Below are 24264 nucleotides of genomic sequence, written 5' to 3'. Positions count from 1 at the left end.
ATGTGTGTCTTTCTTTCCTTTACCCGTTATACAATATACAATAAAACAAAACCTGCACATGATTGATGACTGCTTATTTTCATTCTAATCGGATGAGCCCATGATGACGACTACTGAAACCCTGAACCTTCCTTCCTCCAAAACACTTGTGCTTTCTGTTCTTCCGATCCAGAAACACTAGAGCATCTATTTTTCACTTGTTTCACTCAGAATTTCCAATATACCTTCCTTCACATCTAAGGATGTTCTTTACTTTATGGACAATCTGGATTCTGAAATCTCAGATGTTGTCAATTTTGTAATAGTGCTATATAAGTTTTTTATTCATGTATGTAAGTGGAAGAATGCCTCTCCTATGTTTACCGTCTTCTTGAATTACTTTTGTCAATATTTTAAGTCACTTAAGCTTATTTCAAATATGAATAAAAAACTGCTGTACTATACTGTAAAATCACAAAATACTTGCTATTCTAATTTTCCTGCCTGTGTCAAAAGGTCTATGTTCCTTATTACTTTACCCTAGAAACTTTTATTTTCTCCCTGTAAAGTTATAATGACTTGCTTCACCATCTCTATAATGTAAATTGTTACAATTCTAGTCTGTTTCCTTGACTTGTTTTGTATATGAAAATTTCTTTCAATAAAAAAAAAAGTATTTCTGAGTTCGCGCCATTACCCCGATTCATAGCGGAAGCCGATTTTTTACTTCTGCTTGCGCTGTTGTTGACAGTTGCAGGGTTACACCTTCACTGTTGATAAAGATTTCTCTGACTGCAGTTTCTTTTACCTGGAGTAAATGGCAACACATCGAAGGTGGATACACAGAGATGTTTTAAAAAGCAGCGAGCACAGTTCAGTTGCAGTGCCTCACCCGTCACTTCTCACAGAGTGGATAGATGACATGAAACTATGGCCCGATGTTAGCTACATCGACATTATTAATTACCTTGTATTTTCCGAAGGCGTTGATGGCGAGGAATTACATATTTACAAGAGCACTGAGGTGTATAATTACCTGCACAGCAACAAAATTGATAAAGTACTGCTCAACAAACAAGGCGACTTTATTTTTCTTAAAGCAGCTGTAGAGCCGAGCCAAAGCATTAATCAAGCGAAACACTTAGCATGGGCAATGCTAAGAGAAAGTGGAGTAGTGGAGACAGTCAGCTGTTCCTGTATCGCCGGATTAGGGAGATCATGTAGCCATGCGGCTGCTATTCTGTGGAAGGTATATGACTTATCTGGATATCACAATGTTTAAATCACTGAAACAGAAACACTGGACTGGTCAAAGGCTGTGATTAAGGAGTCACGCTACTGCCATCTAGCCAAGTATTACGTGGAGCACTGTTTACATGTGAAAGCCACTCGTTAACTTTGTGTGGGCTGTATGCTGTACAATCACATGAAGATAAAACATAAAAAAAATAAAAGACTGCACATTAAGGTCAAATTTACAAGACAAGAACAACTATAGTTATAAGAAGTGACACAGGGTAGTATAATACATGTTTGTTTATATATATATGTATATTTGTACACACACACTACTTTGAAAAAAATTAGACTGTGGGTGTATATTTCTGCATCAAAAAGTAACTATTAATATGAAATGGATAATATGGGTGACTTTGCCAGTGTTTATATCTGTTTTGGATATGATTCAGGTGTATTGACCCAGGGTCATATCTATAACATGCAGGACACAGACCATGTACTGCTTTTGTTAGTGTAAACTTCCTCATTATGTTAAATCTTGAGTATTGACAGTGAGAAAAAACTATTAATGTTTGTTACAGGTGCAGAATGCTGCGATCAGTGGAAAGACAGGGCTTGCGTGTACAGACGAGCAGCGCAGGTGGAATGCAGGGACAGCAAAGAACCTTGAACCTAAACGTCTAAGCCAGATAAACTTCAGACATCACAGGACAGAGCAGCAGTACGATGTGAACTCCCGGACTGCAGTGACACAATTTCTCCCTAACACACCATATCACCTTACACATCAAGACTTTATTGACAGTGTTAGCAAAGCACCAGTGAAGCCACTTTTCCTCCTCAGGAAAACACATTAATTGGAAAGTGTTACAATGCCTCGCCGTCTGCAGGTCCTTACCGCAACAGTAAGGCAAGGCAAGTTTATTTGTATAGCACAATTCAACAACAAGGTGATTCAGAGTGCTTTACAGAGACATTAGAAACAAGAACAAATAAAAAGCATGATTTAAAATACGGTACAGTTGATGAGCAATTTTTTCAGCCACACCAAGCACACAGTTACAAACTAAGCTGTAATCCATGCAGGGCATTCTACCAGGCATACATTAGAGTTTCTGTCACGATCTGAGGGGACAGACCGTGCGGGGGTGTGTGTGGTGGACCCAGATGCAAACACAAGAGAGTGGACCGGAGTAAACTTCAACTGAAAGCGAGCCTTTATTGTGGCTGATGACAGGTCTCAACACAAAGCAGAAACACCGTGACTAAACTGAACCTAAACTAAACTGGGAAACAGGGGCCCGTTCTTCGTACCTTGCTAAGTAGGTTAGCCGGATTAGATTGTTGACGATTTCGCGTGATCCTGGATCAGTCGGTTCCCCGAAGCTCATCCGGGACTTGCTGTCATAGCAACAGAGCCGTAAGCGTAAACCTGCTCGGGAGCAGGTTTACTTTATGTAAACAGGATTAGATCGCGGCCACGCAGGTATGTCCGCTTCATTTATACGAAAGCAACAGCGATATTCCACCACTGTTTCACCATAAATAAATATTATCAATGTAACTAAAGATAATGCAGCACTTGATCCTTTTATTGATGTCACACAGATACATACAGGTCATTTCCTAAAAAAGGGAAATGAACTATTAACATTCTATTACATGTATGTGATTATTACAGATGTAATTCATATTTCAGAGTAGTAATTGCAAATTACTTCGTGTAATCAAGATGAGAGACCACGGCTATAAAAGCGAAGGTGGATTTGGGAAGCCTGTCGCAGCCATGTCCTGTCCGTATACGCGACCAACCCATTGCGGAAGGTGCAAGATTGATAAGGAGAGTCCTCAGAATTCAGCGTATATTGCGGGATAGACAGGATCCTTTAGCTCAGCGCGACAGTGTGCTCATAGAGAGATATCGATATTCCCGTGAGGGTATTATTTACTTAACCAACTTGTTGACGAGGGGGTGCAGGACCACCACCTGTCTTTTTTTCCTCTGCCCTTTTCTTGGTTGCTATTATGAACAAACTAACAGAGTATTACAGGCCAGTATTACCTTGCCAAGAGACGCAAAGCAATCTAAGAGATGAATATTACCATTCTGTAGAATACTCCTGTATTCCACTTTTACTTGTTCCCATGTTCTTGTGGGTCCTGTTGTGGCTCTAATGTGAAAGGGGATATAATATAACATATTATAATATAATATAATGCCATATGATATTGGACAATATAGTGTCATATGATAGATCTACCCTACCGCCTACTGGTGTTGGCCAGAGGGGCCGATGGCGCGATATGGCAGCCTGGCTACAACCGTAGCTGCCTCCACCAGTGTGTGAATGTGAGAGTGACTGAATAGTGGTATCGTAAAGCGCTTTGGGTGCCTTGGAAAGCGCTATATAAATCCAATCCATTATTATTATTATTATTAAATTACCTACGAGTTTGATTTGTCAGCAACTTTCTGCCAGCCCTCTCTCCTTGCTTTTGCAGCCTTTGCAGTGTTTCCTTGCGTTTTAATTAAACTCTGAAACTCCTGTAATCCCTCACTCATGAGTTCTTGCTCTGCTGCCGGAAAATACCGAGCACGCCCCTTCGACATTTTCGCCGACCAATCAGCGGGTTGCCGATCAATGTTTCTACTATCGATGCGTAGCCCCTTTTACGACACCCAGTGATGTCACATTCCTGCGTCCAGCTGTAGTAATCGTCAACAGCAGGTGTGTTCGGGGAACTGGATTAGCGAGCTCACGGTTAGCGCGATGATTTGATCTTGGATGTGTCATTTGATCTTGGATGTAGTAAGCGACGTACGAAGAACGGGCCCCAGGTACTGATAAACTAAGGAGACTCACAAAACCATGACAATGTTGTACAGACTGACCGGGAGGACATGGAGGGTAGGAACACAGACAACGCGACGCAGACTACATGAAACACAGAGACTAAATACACATGAGGGATGATCAGGGGAAGTGGCCACACATGGGATCACAGCTGACACACATGAACCTAACGACAGGACAGGAGGGTGCAACTGAATACACTGACATGAATACAGATTTACAAAGTAAAACAGGAAACATGGAAATTAGACATGACAAGAACTAAACATCACCACGCAGACATGACTCACGACCCAGGGAAACTTAGTACAGGGGAGATGACATAACACACCAGCCCACAGTTCATGAGTTCAGGCGGCCGACCCGGGGGTTGGCAACCCAACAGGCCATGCCATCCCCCATCAGGAGGCCGGCCATGCGGGAGGCAGCGGCGGTGCAGTTCAGGAGGCCACCCCCGAGCCTGTGGGCACAAGAGTTCAAGGGTCACACGGTCGGGGGGCCGACCAGGCGGGCGCCACAGGTGACAGAGCCGGTCAGGAGGCCAGCCGTGCGGAAGGCAACGGCGGCGACGAAGGGGACGACGGAGCAGTTCAGGGGGCCAGCCGCGCGGAAGGCAGCGGCGGCTCTCCAGTGTCAGGCGTACTGGCCGAGGCCCGGTGGGCACAGGACCAGTCGAGGCAGGACCAGGCGGTGGCGTGGCAGCCACAGGCGACGGAGCCGGACCAGGCGACGGCGAAGCAGGAGCTGAGGCTGGACCAGGCGACGGCGAAGCAGGGGCTGAAGCCGGACCAGGCGAAGCAGAAGCAGAAGCCGAAGTTTCTGTTTTTTCTGAAACCATCTGAAAGAAAAACTATTTTTCTTGCTTTATGTAGTGTGGAAGTTTTTAATGTTTCTTTCATCTGTGATGTTCTTGAATGTGTTCACATGAAGATGGTACAGGTGATTACCTGAAGAGCTACTTAACCCGGCGCTGACGGATGCTCCACGCCAGTCCGTTAATCACCTCTCTGTGGTAACTAGACTCCCGCGAAGGCATTGCATTAATATCTTGTTGGAGCTTCGTTAAATCTGCCTACTTGTGTCTAGGTTTCGATCCGGCGTTCAGCGTCTGCCACCTGCCTTTCCTCCTGCTCAATTGGATCACCCGGTGCATCATCTGGCCCATTCACTACCTCCACGGATTTCCTTCTCACGGAGTTCCCTCCCGAGCTCCCATGGTCCCGCTCTAATCGTAAGCCAACTAGTCTAACTCAGTTTTGATGTGTTTCTCCCGCTTCCCGGCTCCCTAGTAATCTTCTCCCCTTTCTGTTGCAGCCTCCCACGGTCCCGATTCCGGCTTCCTCACGTCATTGTTTCCCCGGGTTTTTTTAGTTCCTCGTTTTGCTCCTCTGGTTTTCCCGGGTCGCCTTTTGTTGTTATAATAAAGTGTCATTTTCTGCTAGCGCTTGAGTCTGCGTTTGGACCCTTTTGTGCACGTGCGCCGCGGCGCATGACACTGACAGTCTTGCAGTGAAACAGGGGCCCGCATGCAATTCTCCACTTTGGCCACTGTATTGTTGGGTGTTCAGAGACAAAGACTTTAAGCTGATTTGAGGTTGATTTTTTCTTTTCTCCACTTGATGGCAGCAAATATTTGCTCAACACTGACCCACCTCCATGACTGCTCTGTTGCTACCACAGACTGAAGATGTGTACTGTGAGGATGGTGTTGGTGCACTGCTAACTTTAAAAGATTTTCATCTTTCTGGAGTCAGTGCAGAGTTTCAAGTTTACTAACACTTCAGTAAATGCTTCAGTTTTTTCTTCTTGAAGAGATTTTAAAAAAATTAAAACAGAGAAAACTAACTTTATTTGGCATGATTACTGATAAAGATCAAGAAAAGTTAGAGAGGACAGGGAATGAACTCTAAATCTAGGGATTATTAGACACCACCAGAAGGCAGCAGGTTCTGTAGCAGGAGTAACTGTATTGTAAGTGTAAGTGTAAGTGTTTTAAAATGTGAAAGTATAGGCAAACTTTTAACATCTCTAAAACCTTCTCCTTCTCTTGGCATGAGCTTGCTTGGGGTCAAGGGTTTTTCCAGGTCCAGGATAAAAGAAGTTTCATGAAAAGGAGACAAGTTTTAGATCCAAATCCAAAGTGACTGCTGATAATGGTGAGAGAGAATTGACAGGTGAGTTTGAGCTTACTTTGAACATCCATAGGGGAAGTGTTGCAAAGGGGAGGAACAGGGCACAAGCTGACAGTCCAGGGCAGTGTTACTGTTGAAGGGTGAGAAGGCAGGTGGATCGGCTGAAGTAAGTGATCCATGTTCGGCTTGCTTATCTTTACAATGAGGATAGACGGCAAGATTCTCTTCAGCCATCAGGAGGAAACTGGGAACAAGATGCTGCATCCACAGAAGTAGTTATATGTTACAAATAAAGTTCAGATGTTACTCATTTTATTGACTGATTGATTGACTGATAATATTTTATTTATCTCGAGGGAATTTGTTTTAAAGATGATCTGGAGTCTTTAGAGGATGATTTAAAAATATAGTCAATATGTGTGAAATAGACAATAGACAGTTACAACTGGTCAGAATTAGATGATGAATCTTTACATTAATTAACTATAAAATAAAAAGCTATGCCAGTTTCTAGCTTTGCTTAACATTGTATAGAAAAGACCTGATGACACAAAATCTTTAAGTGTAAAAGTTAAACTCATCTAAAGTCTGAGGGCTCAAGGCTGGCAAGAAACACAGTCGACTGAATCCCAAAACAGCTGAAAGCCTGTGGTTATAACAATAAACATAGCAGGTTTTTTTGTTTGTTTTATTTAACAAGCTGAGCAGCTGATAAAACCCCACAAAGGTTAAAAAAAATCACAGCTTGTTCTCTACAACTACTTTTCTTTCCTTATTTGTTTGAGGACTTCTCCAAAATGTATGTTGATCACCAGAGATGGGCAGTAACGCGTTACGCGTTACTGTAATCCGATTACTTTTTTCAAGTAACTAGTAAAGTAAGGGATTACTATTGCAAAAACGGTAATTAGATTACCGTTACTTTCCCGTAGGAACGCTGCGTTACTGCGTTACTAAAACCGTGATTTTTTTGCGAGAATGTCTCATGACAGTGACGTAAGCGAGTGCGACGTTCGTGACAACAGCTGTGTGCAGATCAACAATGGATCATATATCGATTGTAGGAGAGAGTATGAGCGTGCAGCGTTTAAAGCGTGGAAGTACTGACCTTACTTTGAGTTTGATTCCATAAAAAGTGACAAAAACATTAGCGTCCATTAGCATTGTGCGTGGGAAGAAAACATCTTTTTACAGCGAAAAAAACCCCTAAACTTCCAAGCAAGCTCCGAGTGCTCAACGACGTAATGGGAAACTCACAGAGAAACTGCCGTATCCTTCCACTGACCGCTGCGGCACACCTGCACCAGGGTAAACCTCCGCCTACCCAACTCCTGCTGTACAGGTGAAAATAGAGCAACAGGACCGCTAGTCTTTGATTTTATTTATTTTCTGCTGTGTTTTACTTGCATCTATTTGAAAGAGTGAGTGTAAACACAAAAAAAAAAAAAATTTTATTTTATGTGCTGGAATGTGCAGAAAATAGGTTTAAATATTAAACTAATTTCTTCCAGTCAGAGAATGTTGCATATAATTAAAATTTTGCTTGATGCATAAAGTTAAAAGATTAAAATTAATAAAACTATAAAAGTTTTAAAAAGAGACTTTTCCATTTGATTACATTTTGTATGATGGATTATGCAGAAAAAGTAGAATTGGGCTGAAAGATCTATCACTTTATCACCTACTCAGGTTGTAAATCGTGTTTTTAAAAAGTAACTAAGTAACTAAGTAATTAATTACTTTTGAAAATAAGTAATCAGTAAAGTAACAGGATTACTTTTGGGGGGAAGTAATCAGTAATTAGTTACTGATTACTTTTTTCAAGTAACTTGACCAACACTGTTGATCACAATTACTAATAGTCTGGTATGATGAGTGTCTTTGGAAGAGAATATCTGCAGGATAATCTACTTGGACGAGGCAGAGAAACTAAACAAACCTGCGCCCATCATGACAAATACATGCTAAATGTGCAAAACTATTAGGTCACATCTCCTAAACTTGGTGTTGGCGTTTTTGGTCGCATTGCCACAGATTCAGAGCACACACCATTCATGCATGATGCTGTAACAGGATGCACCACTGCAATAAATCAGTTCATGAAATTTATTCCAACTAAGATATTCAGAGATCAATCATTAAACCTATTATTGCAAAGTGAAGCATTTAGGAAGCACAGAAATTACATTGAGGTTACAGTGTGTAACAGTACTGACTTAGTGACATGTGACTTAGCACAGAATCTATGAACTGGGAGCTTTGTGGTGCTCCTGTAGGTGTTATTTTCTATCTGAGGTTATACTGAGTGTAGCATGATGTAGACTGTTCTGTTTTTTCCTCCTCTTCAGCCTCAGCATGCACTTATTTGCTTTGTTGGCACAGGAAATGACAGAGCTCATGGGTAGAAATGTTCTGTAAACATTTCATACGTAAGGAACAAGTATAGATCTTCTGATTTTGCTGACGATGCCGTGTGTTATATTTGACTCATGTCAGGAGTCACTCTGTAAGAACTACATTTTTAAGTCTAATTCAAACGGTCAGCAATAATGGGAAAATGTGTGGGTACTAATTTGGCCTGAATGCAGAGTTAACTCTGAGACTATTCTGAGTGCCCAAAAACCCTGTCAGTCCTGTCAAATGTGAAAGAATAACTTAAGAAGTTAATAAAAATCAATTATAGTTTGTTATTCCAACCAAATAAAGACGCTTTCTGAAGCCGTTCTTCAGCAAGACACCAAATGCTGATGTCAGCTGTAACATCTGGATGATGGGAATATGGGTGCATCACATATCTTTACTTCCTTCTTCTTGCAATTTTTTCTTAAAAACACCAGATGCTTATGGGAGAACAGAAAGTTTGCAAAATAATCCTTTTAAGAAAAAATTGTCCTTTCTGGCCTGTAATGTTTACACTGTAAACCAGGTAAAGTGCAAATGTTGTTAAATAGTAACTATCCTCTTAACATAAATCATGTCCGAAGTTTTCTACCCCTTTATATTCAATTTTTTGAAGTTAGTTTTCATATCTAAATAACCTGCACAGACAAAAAAGGCATAAAAGAGACTTTCTCCAGCTGGGCCCACGTCCTCATTTTAGGTTTGACAGTGTTTTAGTGGATAAAGGTGAATGTCACGGACATGAATTGAGCTGCGGTTTGGGGAAGGACTTGAAGGGGACTGGCGGCGGCTCCTGGGCCTGGCAGATCCCCAATGATGGATTTCTGTACTAAATAGAAGTGAAAAAGTTAAAGAATTGAACAGGTGAAGGAGGGGGTCACGTAAATTAGAATGAGCAGATTGTAGAACTGGGGGAACATATACAGATAAGAACCAGAAGAAGCATGTTTGGAGGCATTGTCCCGCTCCTAAAATTCAGATACTTTATCTCCAATAAAATGTAAGATCTTTGAGTTTGTATGCTTGCACGTGGTAAAAATGCAAAACACTAACACTCGAGCCTGAAAGCAAGGACTGACATCAGAATGTCTGCATTCATTTTCCTATTTACAAAACAAAATCTTAAAGCCAGGACTGCAGCATGTCCAGAATATTTGCCAAAGAAGGTTTTGTGAGATAAATGCTACAGAAAAATTAAGAACAGGTTCCCAGTTTGAAAAAGTATTTTATTCATAATTAATTTTAAATAAAAATATTATACTTTAGGTCCTTTAGGTTACATTAAATTTAGATTACGTTAAATAACTGATTTACTAAACTTTTTCTTAACAATTCTACAACAAATGCATTGATGAAATATGTCATGTCATGACTTCCCGCTTCTGTGGAACGCCTCATACTTCCACAATCTAAGAACTGTGTGATGAAACGTCGTCTCATTTTGTAAAGTTCCTCTTAAATCACTGTTTAATTTATTTGTAAGAAGAGAGAGGAGGAGGAAACAGAAAAAGCTGAGCCGAATAACTGGAGGAATCACTTCTGCTTTTAAGACCTTAACTATTTCTTCACGCTTCACTCTGGAGAAGAAGGCAGATCAAAGGGGAACAAATCATTTACTCACTGTTCTTCAAGCTTTTTGAAAATGGTAAACTCTAGAAGCCTGTTACTGCTGGTCTGCACAGTCATGGTGGTTGGGGCCATCTCTGGATCAGACGGTAAGATTAAACTTCAGACTCCATGTAAGAGCTTTCAACTGGCTTTTCTCTGTTTAAAATTCACTTTGTAAAATGTCATTTGTGTTCCAAAAAAGATTTGGACATCTGCTGCATAACAGTCAGCAGTAAGAAGATTCAGGAAGTGCATTCGTTTTTTGTTCTTTCAGCTGTAGCCTCGGTGCTGTTTAACAACTAAGAGTGAAGATTGAATACAAAAAACAGAAATCAAACATGGGCTTAGATTATGTGCAAATTGTATAGAAGGCCAGCAAGTACAAATTAATACCCATCCAAGTCAAAGGGAAACACAAACATTAGATGCTGCTTAAAAACCCCCATGGAAATATAGCCCAGTAAGAAGTGACACAGGTACAGATACAGGCCTCTGCTCTTACTGTTTAGCATTCTTGAAGAATATAGTGTCTAGAATGAGGACATAGACTGGTGTAACTAGGTACTTTGTTAATACTTTTATAATGTTTGCAGTAAATTTCTCATTAGTAGAAATACCTACAAGGTGAGGCACAAAATAAACTATTTCATGTCACTTAATGTCTGGTAACGGTTCAAAAGTCAGCTTTTGTTTACTCTTGTTAGCAGTTTTATAACATTTTAAACCCGAATTTCACTTTGAGTTTCCTTCCTGTGGGCGAAATATATTCAGTTTTAAACTTCTCCTAATCAGCTCGTCGCCAGAAGAGACCGTGCTGTGTTGAAGTCACCCGCCAAGATACGAGCGCTGATGTGGTGGGGGAAACATATCGTCAGCAGGCCGCAACACCACCCTGTGTGAAGGCTATAATGTAAGTCAGCACATGTGTCGTCCTACACACAAACATAAACACATTCAATCTGTATAATTTTCTCTCTTTATTTCCAGTTTCAACACAGAATATGGACAGCTTTGTGCTGATCCAAACGCTCAGTGGGTCAAAGATCGTAAGTTACGCTAAAAGAAACACACACACACACACACACACACACACACACACACACACACACACACACACACAATAAAAGTATTTGTAGAAACAAACTGAAACTCCTGTTTGTCTCTCTTTCCTGTCCAGTCATTGTGAGGATGACGAGGGTATGAAGTACAAAGTGTGAGGTGAAGCATCGCTGCCTGTCGGGTCATCAGTATCTCCTTATCTCAAACTTTTCTTTGAAATGTTTTTGTTACGTTACTCTGTTAATTCTGTCCACATCGCACTGCAGCAATTTCCTAATGTTGTAAACCTGCTCAACATTTGGCAATAAAAACCCTTTCTGATTCTGATTCTGATTTTATTCTTGATGCTACATCTGAGTCTTGTGTGACTTTAAAGTGACGACTAAGGCTGGACATCAATCTGTGCTTAGACGGACCAACTGAGTTCTTTTTTTTAAGTTTAGTTACATATTTAGTTTCAAATCTTCTTTTATTCTTTATTTTTTGCTTTTATGATTCCATTTATCTGTTTTGCAAAGCTCACTCTGAAAAGTATTTCCAAATAAACTCTGACCACCAGTCATTCAATAAATCTCATATCTTAATAATCTCCCAGAAACCTACAACGCATTTTATTTAAAAAAATTTTTTTTTTTTGTCCCGTTTGGATCTATAGCCATCAGAATTGTTGTCTTAAGGCCAAGAAAGATGCCAAGCGGATTTATTTTACCAAGTGGATCATCATGGCCTTGCCATATTGGTCCATTTGATTGACCTTTATTATAATTATGAATTTATTTTATTTTCAGTTGCTACAAACGGGACAGACATGACTGGGGGATAGGACAGGGAGAAAGAATGAAAGAAAGAGAGGGAGGGAAAGAAAGAAAAACAGAGGGGAGAAGAGACGGTGAGAAGGGGGGGAAGAAAGAAAAAAAAAACAAACAAAAAAACAAAACACCTGGGTCACCTGTATGGAGAAAAAAAAACAGAAGAGAAAGCAAGCTAGTTTATTGTGATGGTGCTTTTTTTTTTCCTTTTTTTTTCTTATTATGTTGCTCTTTGTTGTTTGCTTTCTATTTTATTTAAAACTTTTAACTAAAACGTGTGCAATCCAAGAAATCAGTACATTTCTTATTTTTATCCATTAATGTCCCTGTGTCGCCTGCAACTTTTAACCCTCTACTACATGACTTTTTAATTTGGGGAAAAAAGTATTTCTCCCTATTTTGGGGGTTGCTTTAGGGTCCCTAATAATATATCATTCATAAAATTGGACAGCAGAGACCTGTTTTCTGTAGGCCTGGGCCACATAAACCAAGCCACAATCAAGCCAGATATGGCATGCCATCACATAGACAGTGCCATCTATGCCAGGCCTGGCCTATATGTGGATGCCAGCACTGCCGACTTGATACCAGATCCTGGCCAGACCTGCTTGCTATGTGGGCACTAACACACACACAGACACAGTTACTTTACCAACTGACCCCTGAGCTCCTAACCGTCACTCCCTAAAAGCTCACTGTCCTCACTTTCTGAGGACAGAAAGTGCACATTCCCTTGGTTTCCTTCCATAAAAGGTATTTACATCCATGTCCTGGAATTATGAGCAGATTGTAAAGGAAAAACATTGACTATGATCATATAAATGCACACATCTCTACACACATATGCAAATGCATTGTATTGTACCGCCTACTGGTGTTGGCCAGAGGGGCCGATGGCGCGATATGGCAGCCTCGCTTCTGTCAGTCTGCCCCAGGGCAGCTGTGGCTACACCTGTAGCTGCCTCCACCAGTGTGTGAATGTGAGAGTGAATGAATAGTGGCATTGTAAAGCGCTTTGGGTGCCTTGAAAAGCGCTATATAAATCCAATCCATTATTATTATTATTATTATTATTATTGCCTGAAAAAAAAACTGGGTTTGAGACAACGAATGAAAATTAACAGTTTTACTGTATAAATAAATTTAAAAAAGTAGAACATACAATCAAATATGCTTCTTAACATATTCATGCACATACAAGTTTTTTTTAATATACATTTATTTCACTATAAACATGTAAAATAGTGATCCTTATCTTGCCTCCTAATGGAGATGTCTCTCATGTAGTGCAGCTTGCAGAATGCCCCCCCCCCCCCCCCCCAAATAAAAGTCACACCACCTTCAACTCATCATTTTATTGGAAGGAGATGTGCCTGGTAGCATTATTTGAAAGAAAAAAAAATGTGTTTTTTTTTGAAGGGCCAGTGTAAGGCATGAAAATGTGGTTTGTTGCCTCGGGGCAACGTTGTTTCATTTGTCTTTATTTCCTTCATCTGCTACACATTTTCTTAGTTCTGTAGTTACACCAAATATAACTTTGAAGTTTAACCAGCACTATGCAGTTATTTTATGCAAAGGAAAAGGAGCTTTAAAATTATCATCAGCAAATCCACAACAGAACGTGGTGCGATGGCCCAGTTAAAGTGTAAACCTCAACCTGATGGAAACGCTGTGGCCGGACCTAAAGACAGCTCTGCATAAGTGAACGACTCAAAACCTCAATCAGCTAAACTTTTCCTCCACCATGATGTGAGACTTTCTGTAAAAATTATGATTAAAAAATACCAGAACAAAGTCGTTTATAAAATGTCATGAATGTGTGGGACTGATAAACTTTCTATATATATCATCTGTAATGAGGAAGTGGTTTAGTGTGTGTGTGTGTGTGTGTGTGTGTGTGTGTGTGTGTGTACAGTACAATAAGATGCAAGTTCAGTTTGCTTTTCCACACTGTAGATTTGATTGTTGTTTTTATTAGATTTTAATATTTGAGCAACACCTCAACAGAGCCACAGTCATCCTGGACTGTCCTGCAAGTTCTCCTGGAAACTGGAAACCAGTATTAGAGGTTTTTTCTGCCTCCATGTTGCTTTTTTCAGCCATGTGGATGAGGGGGCCGCATGTTTAGTTTGTAACTACAAGAGAAAAAGAGTCACTGTCAGACAGTCAAAATGGAAAAAAATAATAATAATCAGGAGGTTTAGGCTCATTACTCATGAAAATGCACAAAGTACTGGTATCAATCATCAGGCTCTTGACCATATTTGAGCATCTGTGAACTTTGTGTGAGGCTGTTTCTCAGAAAGCTCTCAGTGAGGTGTTGATAGGTTGAAATACTGAATTCTCAATGATAAGAGGCGGAGGTGTGATATGCCACAACCACGCACACACAAATGCAAAGACCTACAGAAATACGTCAGCAGTTCTGCCTGCAGATGTTCCTACACTTACCAATAAATAACCAAGCATTGGTCAGCATATAGTTTCAACCTGATCAGTGAGCCAGACCGCCGGTGAAAATGACTGTGAAGATCCTCTCCATCACTCTCCTCCTGCTCTCGGTGTGTGTGTGCTGCCACTCCTCTGAAGGTAACTGTGCTCTTACTTTTATAAAGAAAAATGAGGAAAAAAGAGATCAAATAGATAAATTTATCACAGCAATGAATATTTCCAACAATGGCTGCTGCCTGTTTGTGAATAAGGTTCACTTGTGATATTTTGGTGGTTTATTGGGCAGGACCACTGTGTAAAGACCACAAACCTTTACATCAGTCATATTCTGGTATCTGCTCAGTCTATAAATGGGGCGATCGTGGCTCAAGAGTTGGGAGTTCGCCTTGTAATCAGAAGGTTGCCGGTTCGAGCCCTGGCTTGGACAGTCTTGGTCCTTGGGCAAGACACTTCACCCGTTGCCTACTGATGGTGGTCAGAGGGCCCGGTGGCGCCAGTGTCCGGCAGCCTCGCCTCTGTCAGTGCGCCCCAGGGTGGCTGTGGCTACAATGTAGCTGCCATCACCAATGGGTGGATGACTGGATATGTAAAGCGCTTTGGGGTCCTTAGGGACTAGTAAAGCGCTATATAAATACAGGCCATTTACCATTTATAATTGCACATGTGTTTTTCAGCATTTACACTCAACTTCTACCCACAAAGCTCCAGACACCCTGGAAGCTGTTTTCTGGGCTAAGTTTCATTAGTCAGTGATAGCATTTTAAAGGCGTCCTTTATGTCTACATTTAGAAGAAGTCTTGGAGATTTTTATTTTATAAGCACGACATTCACCTGATTTTTGTGTTCAATTGCTGGACTGATTGACAGCCACACCATATCCATTCATGCTATACTGCTTGCCATTAACAATGTTTGTACTATTTATGTTTATCTATATGCAAACTTTTGTTTTCTGTCACTTATGGGGTTATGTCTCACGCTGCGTTGCATGCCAGGCATATGTTGTAAGACACTTAAACTATCATAACTGCCAACTGATTAGTGTAGCACAGTTGGTGCAGTGGTTTCCTTCAAACAAATTCACTCTGTAACTAAATCTCACTGCTTCATTTTAGTTTTTAGCAAAGTCATCATTTCAGTGACTCATTGCATAAGGCATGAAAGCAGAAAATGAGAGAGACACAGAGAGAGTATAAGATAATATCTTGCAGCTACGAGAAAATATTTTTCACCTTTCACTTAATTAACATAATGCCAGAATTGCCCAAAAAGTAATCGAGGGCCTCGAAGTGTTGAGAACATTGATTTGTTAAACTTGTTGATTGATTTGCACAAAAAATGCCTGTGCACTGTAACATAATTTCAGGTCACATTTTGAAAGTCACCTTCTGTTTAGTGATGTAAGGAGCTTCATATTTTAAAACTAGATTTAACTTTTATTTTCCTTCTAATTAGACTTTTCTCAGGTAAGAAAATTCCATTTTTAACCTTTAATCTCTCAGGTACTCGTCGTCGTCATCCTGGAAGGATACCACCATGCTGCCCTGCAGTCACCAAAGGCAATAGGACTGCTGAGGTGGTGGGGGAAACATATCGTGAGCAGGCTGCAAGCGGACGCTGTGTGAAGGCTATAATGTAAGTCCACACATGTTGTCCTACATACAAACATATACAATCTCTATAATTTTCTGTCTTTTATTTCCAGTTTCAACACAGAATATGGACAACTTTGTGCTGATCCAGATGCTCAGTGGGTCAAAGATCGTAAGTCGTGCTAAAAGAAACACACAGAAATAAATGCAAAGTATTTACAGAAAAAAACTGAAGCTGCTGCTTGTCTGTTTTTCCTCTGTAGTCACTGCCAAAATGAAGAAGGTGTGAAGTCTGTCTGCTGCATCAGTATTTCCAGTATTTCCATCACCTTTAAAGGCTTATTCAAACCAGAGCGCTTTCTCAGCCTGACTTAAATTTGTTTTATTCTTTTTTTTTTCTTTTTCTTTTTTTTTTGCCATTTGTCGATTAATTTTTCCTGTAACCTGTGGAGCAAATGTGTATTTTATTCATGCTGTTGACTTCATTGTTTTGTAATTGATCATTGGAGGTCAGCTTTTATTTGTCTTTTACTTTTCTTTTTGTTTATTTGTGAATCTCTTTCTGTGCATTTTGTGTTTATGTGAAGAACAATGTGGCTGTGAAAAACAATATAAAAATAAACTTTTGTTTATTGAGCAAATATTTTCCTGCTGTTGTTTCTGTCGCCCACCAGACTCTCACAAAATGCTACACACATCACATAATGTATTCCACAAGTGTTTTAACTGACGATGGTTGCTGAGTATACGGTCCAGTTTTTTTAAAAACTTTATCTTTTACCCAAGTTTATGTAGCCCATGATGAACATAAGTGGGCCCGAGCAGTGAAACCCAGCAAAACACACACACACACCCACACACACACACACACACACACACACACACACACACACCCAAGTATACATATATATTAGGGGTGCAACGATACTCATATCGATATTGAACCGTTCGATACAGTGCTTTCGGTTCGGTACGCATATGTATCGATCAATACAACATTTTTAATTTATTTGATCAACTTTCCTTCTGACATGCTGTCTGTGTTGAGCGCTCAGTGGATCTGCGCTCGACAGTGCAGCCTAGGCGGAGTAGTCGAATGCAGATTCACTGAGCGCAGGGCAAGCTAGCTAGGCAGAAGTTAAGCTCTCCTTTCAACACGGGAAATTGGACCTCCCCCACCCTCATTCAGATCTGGCGTTTGGAACTCTTTTGGTTTTCATGTGACGTATGACCCTGAAGGTAAGCGCGTCATGGACTAAAGTAAAACAGTATGTTGGATGTGCCACGCAATGCTTAATTGGTGGGAACTACTGTGTTAGCGCAGTTAGCTCGTTAACGTGTTGACGCCGTCCAGCCCAACGCACGGGGCGATTCCCGGTAGCTCGTTAACGGAGATTTGCCGTGTTGTGGCGTTAACGTCATTTCAACGAGATTAACGCTGACAGCACTAGTGGGAACACAACGAATATGACTGCACATTTACGCCGACATCATCTTAGTGCAAAGACAAGTGGAAGCAGACAACAAGCACGCATGCTACAAACTTCACCCGAGTCATTTAGACAGCCGTTAGCACAGGATTCTCCTTATGGGGACCTGATATGTTTAATATGCTGCTGAGAATATAGCCCAGAAGAAGCGTATAGTATAGCTTTTATTTTGGAAAGAGACATTTCTCTGTAATAAACTCTCTTTTCCAAAGATGAGTGATTTCTCCATCAGATAGATTTTTTTTTTTTATTACTTTGTTGTTTCAGCAACATTAAATTTAAAAACTGTACTTTTGAGTTAAAATACATATTTATAATTTTAATAAATGACAAATTAAAAAGGCATGAACATTTTTTTTGTATCGAAAAAATATCGACCCGAACCGTGAATTTTGTGTATCGTTGCACCCCTAATATATATAATAAATAAAAACACATGTACGTACACTTTAGGGCTGCCACGATAAGTCGACTAGTCACGATTACGTCGACTATTAAATAAGTAGTAGGATTTAAGATTGTAATAATGGGCTGAAACAGAAGACGGCAGCACTGCATGTCCAGGGATGCCAGCCGCCGTTAAACCCCGAAAAAGAAGAACCAGTTTCCGGTTTCATAGCTGTGTCCAAATTTAGTGGCCGCATCCTTCGGAGGCCGCATTTGTAGCCCAATTATGTTACAGCGACATGGCAAAGCCTGTCCAAATTCGAAGACTCCCCCAAACGCGGTTGAAAAATGTGTTCTTCATTTCCCCAGATTTGAAGGGTGGGTCAGGCGTGTCCTTTGTGGCCCGACATATCTCAGAATTCATAGCACAGCTCAGCTAATTCCAGTTTTCAACAAACCACTTAGTTTTAAGATTACTCGTATTACTCTTTCTTGGTCACAAAATAAACTTTTAACATATTTTCAGGCGAGAATGTAGCTGTGTAAACTTCAAATATCTGTTCGGTTTATCAAGACACCACATATTTGCTCTGACGTTTTCAGAGACGTCTGTTACCCACCAGCTCGATAGCTAGAGGGTTCAAACTCACTAGAGCCGGCGAGAACAGTGAACTCCCAGCACATCATATCCAAACCCACCACGGTTTTTCGCTACTCAGGTTAAACATGATATATAAGTCACCCAGATAGTTTGAAAATATTATTGCTTGGCTTTTTTCAGTGTTTTATTTGATCCTCAGTAAATTGGTTTGGATGAGATTAAAGTTATAGTTTTTACATAGTTGAACAAATGTCAGACAGAGAACTGATTAAACATAAGTGTGAAATGGTAGAGAATTTACTCCAGGGTCCTGTTATATTTTACATAGAAAGAACAAACTGTCGAGTTTATTAAAACTCCACTGAGACAATCTACAAATTTTATTAAAAAATTAATAAACTATCATTTTGTCTTTATTTTTAGTTAGCACATACCTTAAACACTTCAAGCTGTAAGCTAATGATAGTTATATACAGTTGGATGCAAAAGTTTGGGGAACCATGTTAATAGTCATCGTTTTCCTGTATAAATCGTTGGTTGTTACAATAAAAAATGTCAGTTAAATATATCATATAGGAGACACACAGTGATATTTGAGGAGTGAAATGAAGTTTATTGGATTTACAGAAAGTGTGCAACAATTGTTTAAACAAAATCAGGCAGGTGCATAAATCTGGGCACTGTTGTCATTTTATTGATTCCAAAACCTTTAGAACTAATTATTAAATATAAATTTGCTTGGTAGGCTCAGTGACCCCTGACCTACATACACAGGTGAATTCAATAACGAGAAAGAGTATTTAAGAGGGTCAATTGTAAGTTTCCGTCGTCTTTTAATTTTCTCTGAAGAGTAGCAACATGGGGGTCTCAAAACAACTCTCAAATGACCTGGAGACACCATCATGGTTTAGGGGAAGGATACAGAAAGCTGTCTCAGAGATTTAAGCTGTCTGTTTCCACAGTTAGGAACATATTGAGAAAATAGAAGACCACAGGCTCAGTTCAAGTTAAGGCTCAAAGTGGCAGACCAAGAAAAATCTCGGACAGACAGAAGCGACGAATGGTGAGAACAGTCAGAGTCAACCCACAGACCAGCACCAAAAACCTACAACATCATCTTGCACCAGATGGAGTCGCTGTGCATCGTTCAACCATCCTGCTGTATGCGAGAGTGATGCAGAGGAAGCCTTTCCTCCTCCCACAGCACAAACAGAGCCGCTTCAGGTTTGCTAAAGCACATTTGGACAAGCCAGCTTCATTCTGGAATAAGGTGCTGTGGACTGATGAAACTAAAATTGAGTTATTTGGGCATAACAAGGGGTGTTATGCATGGCTGGGGCAGCGGCCATGTGATGTGTGGAAAAGAGAACTCAAATGCAGCACTTACTAAGGTGTGAGCGTGGTTTATTATTAAAACAGAACACAAAGTGGGGATGGAAAAACAGAACCTAGGAGAAACTAAACCATAGAACAGCAAACCTGAACACAAAGGGAGGACAGCCTACAGTGGCACTCTCAACATGCGAAGCTGAATACATTGGACTTGCAACCACTACTCAGGAAAGCATGTACTTTACCCAACTGTTAAACGACATGGACAGAAAAAGGTACACATGTACAGTGGGATGCAAAAGTTTGGGCAGCCTTGTCAAATTACTTTTTCATCTTGTTTAAGATGATTAAGACTATATTTTAATTTTCCACATTATCCTAGTTATATTTTGACTTCCATTATCCCAACAGAATAAGGAACCTTTCTGAAGCCTTTCTTTAGTAAAACACTGAATGCTGATGTCAGCATTAACATCTGTGTGATGGGAATATGGCTGCAGCAAACTTCTTTACTTCCCTCTTCTTTCACTTTTTAAAAACACCAGATGCAGAAAGTTAAGAGAAAGTTAGTGATGGTGTTCTTGTAAGAAAAGTTTCTGTTCCTTAATCTTTACACTCTAACATGAACACTTCTCAAAACTCAGAAGCCAAAAATGCTAATATTGTTATGTAGCAGACAAAATGCATATAACAGACTCGACTTAAAATGTAATGCCTTCAAGATTCTGAATGTGGTTTGGTTACATGTCTTCCTGCTATATTTGCATAAAGACAGAAACTAGCAGCATTGAGTAGCGATAGGCCAAAAGTTCAATTTAATGACATGATGACCACTCGTCAGTGAGAATGAGTATCATCAGAAGCCTGTCTGTGCTGCTCTGCACAGTCTTGGTAGTTTTGGCCATGTCTGGATCAGAAGGTAAGATGGAATTTCATATAAACACCATGTAAGGTTTTTCTGTCGGCTCTTCTCTGTTTAAAAATCTTTTTTTGGTTTTTGTTCCAGCAAAGAATGATTTTGTCACGTGCTGCAAAACTGTCAGCAATAAGGAGATCACTGAACCAATTTTGGGATACTTGATCCAGAGAGCAAACCGACCCTGTGTCAACGCAGTCGTGTAATTTTTTTATGGCACATTAAAAGCATCAACTGTAGCCCAGGAATGATTTATTACAAACTGTTAATTACTGAAAAATATGATTTTTTTTTTCACATTTAAAATTAATTGTTTAACTTCAACACAACTTATACTGGCTAAATAACTTTAGCCTAAAGATGTAGATGTGATGTTTTTGTTGCTCTTAAGTTAAACTTAATACATAACATGTTCATTTACTTATTGTTAATATTATCTCAAATGAACTGATTAAAGTGTTGCTACTAAGTTCATCGTTCATTTCTCGTTCCTGCAGCTTTCAGACACAGTCCGGTGTTTTCTGCATCAATGGGAGAGCTCCCTGGGTTCGTGCCAAGATTGTTGCATTCGAGTGAGTTTTACATCACCTTCCACTGACTCACATGCTCAGTTCGACTTTTCAAATTTGATCAGTCCTCATATACTGTTATTTTTTGTTGATTTTCTCACAGGAAAGCAAAAGCTCAGCGTACGACTGCGTCTGAGGTCTCCTCATAGAAGATGACTGATGGTGAAACCTTTTCAGGAATGCAGGAAGAAGTAAATACACCAATACTCAAAACATGGTCGAAGAATGTTTCTGCCATGTCTTATTATTTTCAATAAATTATCAGCCTTTATAAATGAAGATACTGATATATCAGCAAAAGGTTAATATCAGCCAATAATACTGGCCTGCAGAGAAATCGCTTGTAATATATGAGATCTGTAGAACTGTAATAAGATTAACTCTTATGCCCTAATTGGGCATTATTGTACTTTTTTTCAACTTAAAAAAATAAAATTGGTGATCAATTTGGGCAATAAATTTTCTTTTAAGTAAGTTTTTGTCTTTTACTCTTACTTGTCATCCATACTCTCTCGATACTATATATTACATGGACAATATCTGGGTTTTTGTGAGTTTTTAAAAACAAATAATTAATAATTCAACTGTTTAAAATCCTGAAAATAATTTAATGTTTGATCATTTTGAAAAGGGCTTGAGATGATTAAGTCATTTATGAAAAAAAGAAGCAAAAAACAATATTGTTGTAGGAGGAGGGCACAAGAGCTCAGCACGTGATACTGACTGGAAGCAACACAGCTGCTGTTGACAAAGCAGCAGAGTCAGATATGAATGTGTATTAAATTCATCGTGTAAATATACCAGATTTATCCACATACGCTAGTTTTCATCATATCTTCATGATCTCCAGTAATGTTACACCACAGTGCTTTCATTTGAACCCCAAGTGTCACCGTCTTTGAAAAATTACAGAGTATAATGCAGCTATTTTGCAAAAATAAATAATTACATAAAGACTTTCAAACGGGTACCCTGTTTTTCCCTTCGTAACAACCGAACTATTGTACAAATAGAGATAATATAATTATCTGAGGAACAATTGTCAATAAGCAGAGAAGTTATTTAAATATTAATGCAAGACATGGAAGCAGGTGTTGTTGTTCCTAAATTAGGAACAATATTTTAAAATTACTTCACAATTCTTCTTGCATTTCATATTGTTACAAACTATCAGAATATAAAGAAAGTCAGAAAATGGACAACCTCAGCTTATAAAACTATTTTTTTTTAACCACAAACCACTGGATCAATTTCAAGGGTTTTGCACTTGATTTTTATTTTATCATAAAACACTGCAGAGATGCAAAGAAATAATCATTATAACAGTGTGCAACTGCTCCACGTTATACTGTGTGTCAGAGCTATAGACGTCTCTGAAGCGACACCCTGTCATCCATTCATCCAAGAGATGTAACCAAGCTAAAAGACACTGCCTCTATTAGTTAATTATTAGATAATCATTTTTGAAAAATAATCTGTAACATCAGATTAATTTCAGATTTTTAATGTCAGATTTTACACGGTCAGGTGTAGCAGAGTTTAACTCGGAAACTTAAACTTTAATTCAAAATTTCTTTTAAATAAATTTCAAATGATCATGATAAAGGGAATGTGTGCAGTTTTGGTGCTCGGTGCTGAACAGCGTGGCTGACTCTTTGTACCTGCTATTGCTTCACAGTCCGAGTCCAAACAGGTAATGAGCCATTGCAAGCTGACCAATTATGGAGTCCACCGCCAGCTCACGCTTTTTTGAGGTTATGTCAAAAGGTTTCTTGTTTAGGCAGTCTGTGTCAATGGGCTCAGTCAGTGGTCACGTTGTCTTATTACAATGAACACATGCAGTGTAGTTTATTTTGAGTTAATCCAGCCTTCTGCCTGCAAGAAATCTTTAGTGCAGTATGTAATCTGCTTCTGAAAATGGCTCCCAGCAAGAAGAATTTCTTCTTTCAGCTCTAATCCGTGAAAAAAAGACAAAAAAAACTTGGTTGGTCTGTTCATTGTCACCGCTCTGGTGTCAGGTGTACATGATTGGAGATTTGGGGTTGGGTTCTCTGCTCATTCATCATTGCAGATTTTAGTTAGATTTGTTTGTCCCTGGGAACTGTGGGAACCTTAAATTACATTTTGGATGTAAACAAAAAGAAGAGCGTGAAGGGGTGTGAAGAAAAACAGATTTTAAACTTCTTCTTTTTTCTTTTTTTTTTTAACTGGACTCTGGTGCCATCCTGTGGCTGCTATGAAACAAAAGTGAAGTAATGAAAATAAAAAGTGTTCTCAGATTAAGTCTGTTCTCTGTGGCATGTTTTTTTTAATGGTTTCTACAGTGTGAGTTAATGAAAGGAGGATGTTGAAGCAGCTTTGCCTTTACATAAGCTGCTAATTGGAGCCAAACATTATCCCTGTGACAGTCCAGTTCTGTGGTGGTAAAAACTCTGAAAACTAAAGAATTTTTAAGGCAGTCCTTCTACATAATCCTATAACTCTGTGTGCTAATCCAGTCTTTCCCAAACTTAGGAATGTATTTAATCACAACTGAGTATGAATTCTGCTTGTGTGAAGTCTTCTGGTAGCTTGCTTGTCACTGAGGTGCTTTAATCTTGCCTTTTTATACCTCAGTCAGTCATAGATCAGGTACAGGGAGTGGACTGAAAATGAGTGAAAAAGCAGCCAGTGTCCATCTCCAGCTGGTGCAGAGAGCAACATATCACACGTATTCCTGCTGCCCTTCACTGTTTTCAGTGAAATTCAGAGGCCACTTTAAAATCCTGTTATTATCATCAAAGCTCTGCATCAGGGGTGGGCAACTCCAGGCCTCAAGGGCCGGTGTCCTGCAGGTTTTAGATGT

At 39.7% G+C, this 24264-nt stretch overlaps 4 protein-coding genes across 4 annotated transcripts in view; all 4 read left to right on the top strand.

Annotated features, from left to right (window-relative positions):
• Positions 1-24264, top strand: part of LOC309714057 (uncharacterized protein) — a 256151-nt gene that overhangs the window by 141996 nt on the left and 89891 nt on the right. The window lies entirely within an intron of this gene.
• On the top strand, positions 10084-11599 carry LOC309713723 (C-C motif chemokine 12-like). The gene is made up of 4 exons (XM_082545528.1): positions 10084-10320; positions 11006-11123; positions 11201-11259; positions 11391-11599. The coding sequence occupies exons 1-4, from the start codon at positions 10248-10250 to the stop codon at positions 11414-11416; spliced, it is 276 nt and encodes a 91-aa protein (XP_082401654.1). The 5' UTR covers positions 10084-10247; the 3' UTR covers positions 11417-11599.
• On the top strand, positions 14524-16581 carry LOC309714078 (uncharacterized protein). Its single transcript, XM_082546203.1, has 4 exons — positions 14524-14670; positions 16035-16167; positions 16238-16296; positions 16388-16581. Exons 1-4 carry the CDS (start codon positions 14601-14603, stop codon positions 16411-16413), a joined length of 288 nt encoding a protein of 95 aa, XP_082402329.1. The 5' UTR covers positions 14524-14600; the 3' UTR covers positions 16414-16581.
• On the top strand, positions 20597-21591 carry LOC309714864 (uncharacterized protein). Its single transcript, XM_082547582.1, has 4 exons — positions 20597-20853; positions 20941-21052; positions 21348-21422; positions 21523-21591. The coding sequence occupies exons 1-4, from the start codon at positions 20781-20783 to the stop codon at positions 21566-21568; spliced, it is 306 nt and encodes a 101-aa protein (XP_082403708.1). The 5' UTR covers positions 20597-20780; the 3' UTR covers positions 21569-21591.

This window comes from Aulonocara stuartgranti, assembly GCF_965226115.1.
Source record: "Aulonocara stuartgranti genome assembly, chromosome: 9".
NCBI lineage: Eukaryota > Metazoa > Chordata > Actinopteri > Cichliformes > Cichlidae > Aulonocara > Aulonocara stuartgranti.
Note: the sequence above shows the minus strand (reverse complement) of the source record. Positions and strands in the feature narration are given on the sequence as shown.